The sequence below is a fragment of the Zingiber officinale genome, chromosome 4A, assembly GCF_018446385.1.
Source record: "Zingiber officinale cultivar Zhangliang chromosome 4A, Zo_v1.1, whole genome shotgun sequence".
NCBI classification, from domain to species: domain Eukaryota; kingdom Viridiplantae; phylum Streptophyta; class Magnoliopsida; order Zingiberales; family Zingiberaceae; genus Zingiber; species Zingiber officinale.
Genome location: NC_055992.1, coordinates 939,635 through 950,275, shown reverse-complemented (window position 1 = coordinate 950,275; position 10,641 = coordinate 939,635). Strand labels below are relative to the sequence as shown.

Sequence of the window (10,641 nt, the reverse complement as noted above, 5' to 3'; positions counted from 1 at the left end):
CCTTAAATAGTTATTAATTTTATTTGTATTTGACTAAACACAGAAAACTGATTCGAAAATTACTTTAAAGTTTTCCATATTTTAAATAAAATGCATATGCATGTAAAAGTAAGACATTTGACAAAAGGAGTCACTGCTGTGCACCAGGTCAATTCAAATTTGCTGTCCTTAAATTTTTCTGTCCCAGCCGATCGGACGAATTAGATTATATTTCAAGGCATCATGACACTCTTAAGATATGTGCAATATCCTCATGATGTGCAATACATCCTTGAGATATAATCTGATCCGTCCGATCGACAAAGGGACACGGGGATAGAGAAATTTGGGAACAGAAGATTTAACTCGCACCAGGTAAAAAGTTATATTAAAATAGAGGTTATTCAAAGATAATTTGCAAATCCTAGGGAGTTGAGATAAACAGTGTTCAAACAGGTTATCATCTATTAAGAATAAAACAATCAGTTAGACTTTAGAAAGAAGTTTAACTACTAACTTTCCCATCCGAGTAAGTTTGAAATTACAGAAACTGAAAAAAAGCACGTAAACTAGACTTAGATAAATACAGATATGAATCATGATAAATACAGAATTCTTACTATCTTAAATTTAGCCAGCACATAAGTAACTCGATGTCCCAACCGAATCAATAAATATAGTACTATCGTTTAAAACCAAATCACAAACCAAAAGGATCATATTATGTAGAGAGCAATCTAATGAAAGAAAACTGGATATGATAGTGCACAAAGAATGGTTGCCAGTTGCCACGCACGTATGACACCCATTCCCATCCTCTGTAGACCATAATCTTAATATTATGTCTGTGTGTGTAGTGTATGCAACTAGAATGGTTTAAAGGCCGATTTGTTGGAACCCAAAAGTGGAGAAGGAGATGTAATCGCCCGCGAGGAATAGTAAGACTACTACTACGGCTGTCAGAAGCACCCACAGCCAAGCGGACATCTTCCTCTTTCCCTTCTTACGAAGTGGCAAAGGAATGGGTTGGGGCTTGTTGAATTGCTTTGCTGCAGCTACTGACCTAGAAGGTTTCTTTGTCAATGGTACTGCTGTAACATTGAGTTCCTTAGTAGTTTGCGTAGTTACGGAAGAGGGAGCAATGCATTCGTCGGCACCATGAATAGACGTTGTGTCTTCAGCAGCAACGACTTTCTTTTTCTGCTTCTTTGTTCGCATCTACAAATATGCAAAACTAAATAAATAAATAAAAATAGAGGTCGAACTTGAGTTGGTGTCAATACCTTCTCCCTTTTCTCAGCTTCCTTTTGTGCTCGGAACTCTGCTCTAGCCTGTGCCTTCTGAGCTTGTCTCCTTTTCCTTTCTTCTGCCGCCTTGGCTTTTGCTATTTCTTCTAAGCGATGTTGTTCTTTTAACTCTGCTGCAGCCTTTTCTTTTCTCAATTCTTCTTGCATAACCAACTCTTCTTGTTTCTTTAGGAGCTCCTCTTCTGCCTGTGTTTGAACACTCAGCTTCTCATCAATTTCAATTTCTTTATCTGGAATTCTAGCGGTTATAGCTACATTAGAGATTTCTGAAGCAGGCTTGGATGATTTTTTAGGTTTAACAGGATGATCTTTTCTTGCTGTTTGCAGAACCGGAAAGGATTCAACTTCCTTGGAAGTACCAGCTTTTGTTTCCAACGATGTAGGTGGATCAGAATAACTTATTTTGGGCTGTTGTGGAAGAGAGACCGAAACCCTGAATTGGTTAGTTTGAATAACAGGCGGCTCCTCATCTGGACCAAGAGATCTTCCATCAGCTGTCTTAAGTCTCCACAGCGTGCTGTTCAAGTTGGATTTAACATATTGCATTCTAAACTCCTCATCATTGTTCCATAGATCCATTATATTTTCAACCTAGAGTGCATGACAACATTAAAACCCATATGTTGTGCCTTTGTAAAATTCCAAATATATACCTGTTTGCTACAATGTGTGTGGAGTCCCTCAAAATCTCTTGAATATAAATACCTTTGAGCAGATATCTGATCACTCTTGTACATGCTAAAATGTTTATTCTGCATACAATATAGATTCATTTAAATCATATTTTATACAAAAGAAACCAGAGTGAAAAAGTAATCTTGTTAAGAGATTTTTCATACAATAAATATATAACAAAATAGTCTCACGAGTGAAATCTCATTCTATTGAAAACTACATGCATTCACCATAAGAAAGGTCACAAATTGGGCAAATGAACTGCATTAATCTTGTCATTTAGAGATCCAATGGCCATAGGTATAACTTCCCAATGATTTTAAGCATGATATTTGAAGATGATAAAATTGAAACAAATGCATTATAAAACAGCTCAGTTTCTGGCTTAACAGCAACTTGGCTTATGGCAACAAATGATATAAGATGGGTACTAAGGGAGGTCAGAGGAAAGATCCTATGAGTAAAACAACCAAAATGGAAACAGTGCAAAAAATTCAACATCAGTTGAGTCGGCCTTATTGAGCATGCATGATAAGTTTCATAAGATAAAGTGATATGCCCCCGGGCTTGGCTGAGTTGGTCACCATATGGTAGAATTGCCAAATTAAAGAATGGTTGATTCCCAAGAAAACCGGGAGAAATACCTTCCCATATGGTGGTCTGTTCAATTTCCTGATTTATCTCTATACAGATGGCTATAGGGTGGTCGGGATTAGCGTATGACCTTTTGCCAAATAAGATAAAGTGATATGCGCAAAGAAGTGACATGTAATCAAGGTTTAGACCAAAACAATCATTATTTAAAGCAACACCTCAGAATTTATATAATTGAGATTAAGCTAGCATAATAATTGCTAAGTAATGATTTCCCGGCGTATAATAACAATGCAAAGAATTAAGAACTCGGAGATGGATTTTGGAATTTAAATGTGGACACCAAGTTTTGTGATGAATAAAGATACAACACTTTCTATTGAATAAACAAGGAAATTATACAGTGAGTTTTAGTTAAATTTAGAGAAGAAATTATTGAGTCAATACCATCTCTACATCATAACAGACTACATCACATTGTTGAAGAGATTAAAAGAAGTATGGGCAATTTCCTAGATACTCAGAGAACTCTTAGAAATCTCACATTGCACAAACCAAGTTTGTGAAGAAGATACACGACTTTCTATTGAATAAACAAGAAATTATACAGAGGGTTTAAGTTAAATCTAGAGAAGAAATTACTCAGTCAATACCATCTCTCCATCATGATAGAGAGACTAACATCACTTTGTTGGATATATTAACAACATATTGTCGGACTAAAAGTATGGACATCTACATAGATAATTAGAGAGCATTAGGAATCTCACATTGAACAATTAACATTTGACTGAAAAACATACAGCAAGAGAAAAAAAATCTATGTTGAAGTCTAAAAACAAATGTACTTAGATAAAGGGATCTCACAATCACACTAGTTCATCGATTCGCCACTTATCCAAGAAACTCGTATATTTAAGCAACAGACCAATTTATATAATGGATTACCACACTTGTCGAAGTGGGATTAATGGGGCATGGAGCATCCTCATATCAATAGCTGTAGGAGTCAAGATACACTTTTTCATTGGAAAAAGGAGATCTCAAATTGTTTGACAATATTATCAAGATAATGATATATACAATGGATAGAAAAACAGGCAGCAAAGAAAAAACAATATCTGTGTTTAAAAGATATCTACTAACATATAGAAAAGAAATAATAATCAGATCATATCAGTGCATCCACTCTTAAATATTAAGGATTAATTAAATTACAATAAAACAATAGAAAACAGTTTACCCTTTCAGTTAACTTATTTTTGAGTTCTCGCCAATGCCCATATGCCTTCTGGCGAAGAGCATCAGCATCCCTGAATTGTTGTTGAAGACGTCTCAAAATTTGTTGTTCCTCATCATATTTCTTCCTTGCAGCGTTTGCATTGGCTTCAGTTCGCAGCACCTCAGTTCTAAGAGAATCCAGTTCCTTCTTCAAAAGCTGCAGGCAAAAAACTAGTTTGTAAATAAAACGAAAGGAAGGCATTAAAAAGATTACAACAGTTCAACTAAAATACATTAAATTGCTCATCAATTTGTTCCTTTTGGTCAAATGCCTCATTGATTTCAGTACTTGAGTACGCATTTGAAGTGAGTTGGTCACGCTGTTGTCTCATCTGTTTAATCTCATGAATATACTTCTTTTCTTGTTTCAATGGCATGGTTACATGCTGAAGCTCAAATTCCATTGATTGTATCTGACCAAGAAAACATGTAACTGAAGATGAATAAAAAGAGAAACACTCTCAACCAAGATCACCTGAAACTCTCACCTTGGAATCAAGTTCCTCAATTGATTGTACATTTTTCAACTTGTTTATCCTTAACTGGAGAGAGTCCATCTGCTGGCGTTTAGCAGTAACCACAGCTCTTGCAGCTCGCTCTTCTGATTTTTCATCTTCAAATTTCTTCCAGAATTCATTACATGTCGCCTGAGGATAAAACAGAACAATAAAAAAAACTAAATAGGAAAGAAATCTAATAAATCATCAGGATCCACTGATACCTTCTGCCTCTCAATAGAAACTTTTATAGAATCCCTTCCTTGTGTTTTCTCATTCACCTCTGACTGTGCTGTTTGTATGCTTACCGAAAGTTGATTGTCAATAAATCTTGGAATTTTAACTATGTGACAGGCTTGTGGTTTACCAAAACTGGTCGTCACCTTTTCAACAGATAAATTTGATGCAGTATGATCTTTGACTAGCTCCTGACTCTCTTCTAGAACTCCAGCTTCTCCATGGACACTATTGCTTCCACCATCCAATGACCTCTCTACTTCATTTGAACTATCCAAAGAAGTGCTAGATTCTACAGGTTCCTTTGAAACAGGAAATTCAGATTCAATGGCATCGACATCATTTACAACTTCATGTTCATTAGTTTCAGCTATACAACTACCATTTTCAGCTACATCATATCCACCTGCTGCACATGTAGTAGCAACATCAGAAAAGATAGTTTTACCTGAATTTATAAATTCTAATGCTAGAACTGCTTTGTTAATTGTACCTGTTGGGCTGGGAACATCAACTGCACTTGGCGTGCCAGCTTCCTGTTCTGAAGGGCATGCATCTTGGCAGCTAGAAGATCCATTGTCAGAATTTGACAGAGTCTGGGGACAAATAGAAGAATCCAGTGACTTGCTCTCAGCAACACAAGATACATCTGAGCTGCAGCAATCTTCTTTGGGATGCAAATCATTGGACTGTTCAACAATCAAAATGTCACCAATGGTCTCACCACTTGCTACAGCTTCATCAATCATGGCACTAATCTCAGGTGCAGGAAGATCGTTGTGAACTTTGGAACATCCACTACTATCTACTGTTTCTAAATTGGCTATACTATTGACAACTATATGTGTCCTATTTTCTTCTAAACATTCTTCTGAAGTAGGCCGACCAATATGCTCATGATCAGCAGAATATTCATAAGGCTGGTTCTCTGTAACCAATCCCTCAAAATTCTGTTCTTGTTGAACTTCAACAGCTGATATCAATTCACCTTGGTTACAAATACACATCCTTTGATCCTGAGGCTCCTCAATCAGTTCTACTTCGGTAGCTAATTCTAAAGCTTCTTGCTCTTTATTGTCTGAAACATGAGTTTCAGGAATAACCAGCTTTTCTTGGTCATGCTTTTTTGTTGCTTTAAACACAGACTCAGATCCTTCTGTCTCCAGCAATAAAACATTCATCTCCCTATATGCTTGGCTATTATCATCTGAATTCAAAGTGAAAATTTCTTGCTTTTCATCAGCTATGACAACTGTCACCTCTTCTTTCTCATAGTGGATATTGTTAAGCTTAAGTTCGTTTTTGCTTTCTTGTTTATCATCTTCTACAGAAAATATTTTGGATGCCTCTTCTAGTTGTGTCTCAATACCTAAACTCTCGCATTGTTGATTTTCATCATAAACTGATAATTCTAAATTGCTATGTTTATCAATTGCTGTAACCAGAGCGTTGCTCTCCTTCCCTACTTCAGCAGTTGATTCTTCTTTTTCAAAGTCCGCATCCTTGACTAGAATTTTGCTTTCTTGTTTTTCTACCTCAACATGCAAGTCTGGCTTAGCAGCTTCTCGACTACTACCATCCTCTACGTGATCCTGACCATTCTCCAAGCTCAGCTCCATAATGCCCTCTTCACTGCATGCCTTTTCGTTCACTCCACAGATTCCACTTGTAATGTCTCGTACCTTCTCATCTCGCACCTCATTAACTAGACTTCCCTCGAGCGCTTCACCTATTCCTTCCTTGGCCACTGTTCCAGAATCTGATTCGACTCCTTCCTCTTCCACATCACAACGGGTGGTAACATGTTTGCAATCATCATCCACGGTCACTGATACATCTGTAGTGGAATCAGCATTTCCGTCGAGATCACCCACTTTCTCAGGAGTCAATTCCCCATTTTCTCCTTTCACCTTGATCGGTTCTAGATCTCCTACAGCAACCGGATCTAATTTGACATCCACATCAAGATCCTGCTGCCATGATTCGTCCAAATTACCATTCCCCATCGCGATCAATCTTCCAGTCCGACCACTGACCTTCTCCTCACCAACCAAACAAGCAATGCCATTAGCGTCCCCTGAAACCTTTCGATCACCGTCCTTCCCTAAACCCAGACCAACCGACCCCTCGATTTCGACCCGAGATCCAACACTAAACTCGATCGCATCCGCCGTCATTGCTCAAGCTACGATAATTTAGCACAGGAATTACTATAACAACTCTTCAAAACTAACTCGTAACTGCATCGCTAATAAGCAAATAGTCAAAAGCCAAAAAAAAAAAAAAAAATCAAATTAACCAAGTAAAAAAATTTCAGCAAACCTCTGGAGATCAGGAGTGATCGCTCACAGGATCCACGCCGTTTTAGGAGAAGCGACCTCGAAAAACCACAGGACGGTCACACCAAAACACCTCGCCGGAGATCCCAATAGTTACCTCAGCCAGATCTCACCCTTCCAAGTCCCATCGACAGATCCGAGATCCCGCACTCGTACCTCTCCCACTCGCGCGCGTCCTCCACCGCCTTACCAATGCACGAATCGAGGACGAAGGCGACGCAGCGAAGCGGAGAGATCAAGCGAGACCAAAGCGAGCGAGCAAGGAAGGGGAGAGGAATCTAAAACGGGGAGAGCAATCCGCGATTTGTTTGAATAAAACGTTGCCTATTCGTCGAGGATATTTCGGATCGTCACGTCCCCGTTCCCCGGTTTGTTTTTATCCTAGTCAAATACCTCCGGTAACTTCGCGGGCCCCGCCGCGGGGCCCACTAAGTTACCGTCGCCAGCCGAACGGGTAAATGCTGAGTTTAAAAGTAATGACGAGATAAGAATAAGCCGACTCCGCCGTGGAAAGGCATAATAATTATCAAACCCTAAATCCCGCGTGTATATGATAACACTAAGACGGTAATATTTAATTGAAATAATTAATATTTTATAAAATAAAAATAAGTATATTAAATGGAAAGTTTAATTAATTCCATTTGAATCAGTTATTTTAAATGAATTTAAATTTTATTCAACTCTAATAATGAGCAACCAAAATGGGAGGCGGCATGGGCCAGGTTTATGGTGGTCGCGGTGGTTGTTTTGTTGGCGGTAGAGCCGAAAGGGGCATTCAATTAAAAGTGAACGAGCACCAAAACGGACAAAAGAGAAACATTGAGAATATGGCAAAACCGTCAATAATTGCGGCTTCCTGCGAACTCCCTCACTTAGGGTTATAAATGAAACAAAAATATATTTAGTGTTCGATTTGATAATTATTTATTTATATTTATTTAATATATATATAAAATTAATTAAATAAATAAATTTAAATTAAATAAAATAAATAAGTTTAAATATTTATAATAATATTCATAAATCATATTGATTAATAAATTTTATTTTTAATATGCTAAATAAATAATAAAATAAAATAAATAAATTTAAATTATCAAACTCAATAACAAATCAACAATTAAAAGTTTCAAACAATTAAACAAATTTAAATTGAGAGCTCGATAATATTTAAACGAACTAAATTTGAACCAAACTTAAGTCAAGCTCAAATCAATCTCAAGTCAAACTTGAATCGAGAGCTCGATAATACCTAACAAATCAAGTTCAAGTCAAGTTTTAAATAGGTTCAAGCTCATGAAAAATTAACCAAGCCAAGCATGAATAATCATTTCAAAAATTTGATATTAAACTCAATTACTTTATCAAATAAATTTAAACATCCCAAATCTCGACTCAACTCAATTCACTTGCCACCCTACTCTCAGTGCTCGTAGGATGACACTCTAACCGCACTTAAATCTGGGATCGACGAGAGTTTGCCATTTGAAATGAATTTATCACAAGAACAATTCATATTGCACCTCAGAATTTTTCCTTTTCTTTTAAAAAAGCTTTTGGATGTTTTTAAAAAAGGGATCGGAGGCCCAAACAAAGATTAAACCTAGCCACGTGGAATCATCAATTTGTCATAAATATAATGTTGACAGGGACGTCGAACCTACAGTCGTCAAGATCGACGTCGCCTGAATATTATTCTATACAAAGATTATTTTATATAAGAAACACAAAAAATATTATTTGGCTCTAGATTGTTCTTTTTCATAAATTATTTATACAAATATTATTTTAAGAAACACAAAATATTGGATAGAAATGACGAGATCTGAGTTATTAGGGCTTGAATATTGATTTCGGCTATTAGGAAAATTATTAATGCCATTCTACCGTAATGAGTAAATTGAATTCAGAATGCATGATATATTCTACTCCACCATTATTACTGCATACTAAAGAAGAATTTGCTAGCATGAAATTCAACTGTGATGTATTATAAATTTTTTTTAATAGATAACGAAATGATAACTATAAATATGTGTTTAGTTGATTGAGAAATAATTCTTGAATATTAATAAAATTTCTTATTTTCGAAGAAATCTAGAGGATAATGATTATCTATTCTTATATTCTCGTTTAATCTATCTTTTCGTTAGTCCGTAGTATAATTATTATCATATTCGATGTCACAATCTAGTATTCTAAAATTATTACACACCATCGGAAGACAATACCAAGACAAGTCTAGTCCTGACTTTTGGCTATGATGTCACGGTAAGACATTTAAGTTGTCATTCAAGCACTCACGTACGGTACGATCCCAGTTATGACATATTTATAGAAATTTTTCCTTTAAATAGGGTGTGTAATCAAAGGATGTTAAAATTCTGGGTTGACCGCTACGTGTACTTTCTGATTTATCTTAGTGGTAGATAAAAAATTTCCGTAGAATTAAATCAGTTATATCAAAAATAGTCAATGACTATATTTATGATAAATTAAGAATAAGTACTAATACCAGGGTGATGCGCCCCGTGTCGATAGATGTTTCGCCAAATATAGGTATGTGTATAAAATGTCTATCATTTTGTAAGTACAACATTTTTTATTTTATAATATGTACAGTTCACGAAATTAAAAAAAAAAAAAACTCAGACATTGGTGAAATATTTTCGTGGTCGATCATTTGCCCATATACTTAGGACGACACAGAAGTACTTGGGTGGTTGATCACTGCACGTCTTCGATCGTTCGAGTAACAGAATTAGCTATTGCATACGTGAGCGACATGGTAGAATTAGTTGCTGAATGCCTTGGTATATGATCCGATTTGAAAATCATGTTATGATGATATGACGGTAGAAATCCACTCTAGTGTTGATCTAGAAATTTCACTATGATGACACGATGGTAAAATTCATCTAACATTAAGAACAATAAAATCAAGTAGACCTTCTCCTAGATTTTATCTTGTAGCACGGCGATTTCTTGCGAGCAATAACAGACATCAAAGGGTTTGTCTAAGCTCACGCGATCACTTTGATGCTTATGTTAACATGGAAATTTGATAGTGACCAAGCGGAGAAACAATAAGAAAATTCAATAAAGTAAATAATTATATGAGATGATAGCATAATTGAATCCGAGAACATAATAGAGTTTGAGATAGCCAAATAGAATCCCCTCCTTTGGAAAGTCTCCTCTCCTTATATTATAGGGGAAAACTCAAAACATTCATCCTTAAAAAGTAATTAAAGGTCATAATCAAATGTCATTACAGAGATATTAAAGTATGTGCTTGTAACCATCATGTCCTTTAATGTTTGTAAATATCACATGCCATAAACTCAGAAGGTGAATATGTCAGGAAGATCGGTCACTTTGCGGCTTGGTAAATCCGATCGGTTTGGAAGGTCAGAGATTGTTAATATGCCACATGAAAATTATATTAACCAAGTCTTGAAAAGCGTCACATGGTCCCTAAATCAACTAAACCTTAATCCTACCGTATAACTCTTTATTAAATAGATTAAGAATCCGTCACATAGTCCCTTATCTCTATGTTGATATATATAGTATCGATATATAAATCAGAAAAAGCAAATCGCCTATATATGATTAAATTAAGATATCATTTAACTAAACACATGTCCATTTTTTTTTTCTTTTAATACCTCGGTACAATAGTTTAATATTGAGCAAATAATACATTTGTTCTCCAAAATATAGCTC

The 10,641-nt window shown here is 35.9% G+C and overlaps 1 protein-coding gene across 4 annotated transcripts; it reads right to left on the bottom strand.

The window, feature by feature from the left end:
• Window positions 1–571: 571 nt before the first annotated feature.
• On the bottom strand, window positions 572–7,269 carry LOC121969171. Of its 4 annotated transcripts, none has more exons than XM_042519124.1 (9): window positions 6,893–7,269; window positions 5,064–6,818; window positions 4,558–4,979; window positions 4,325–4,483; window positions 4,070–4,249; window positions 3,799–3,993; window positions 1,940–2,038; window positions 1,263–1,877; window positions 572–1,197 (listed from the first exon to the last, which is right to left on the bottom strand). In XM_042519124.1, exons 2-9 carry the CDS (start codon window positions 6,745–6,747, stop codon window positions 856–858), a joined length of 3,696 nt encoding a protein of 1,231 aa, XP_042375058.1. In that variant the 5' UTR covers window positions 6,748–6,818; window positions 6,893–7,269; the 3' UTR covers window positions 572–855. The 4 variants fall into 4 exon arrangements, with proteins under 4 accessions (XP_042375058.1, XP_042375059.1, XP_042375056.1 ...); XM_042519125.1 differs by having other exon boundaries at window positions 4,558–4,976; window positions 5,064–6,810; XM_042519122.1 differs by having other exon boundaries at window positions 5,064–6,810; window positions 6,893–7,268.
• Between the last annotated feature and the right edge of the window lie 3,372 nt (window positions 7,270–10,641).

Coding starts and splice junctions, on each gene's coding strand:
- LOC121969171 (XM_042519124.1), bottom strand. CDS start 6,747: ATGACGGCGGATGCGATCGAGTTTAGTGTTGGATCTCGGGTCGAAATC. Junction 3,994..4,069: donor AAATTGATGAGCAATTTAAT/GTATTTTAGTTG, acceptor TTTTGCCTGCAG/CTTTTGAAGAAGGAACTGGA. Junction 1,878..1,939: donor ACACACATTGTAGCAAACAG/GTATATATTTGG, acceptor CATGCACTCTAG/GTTGAAAATATAATGGATCT.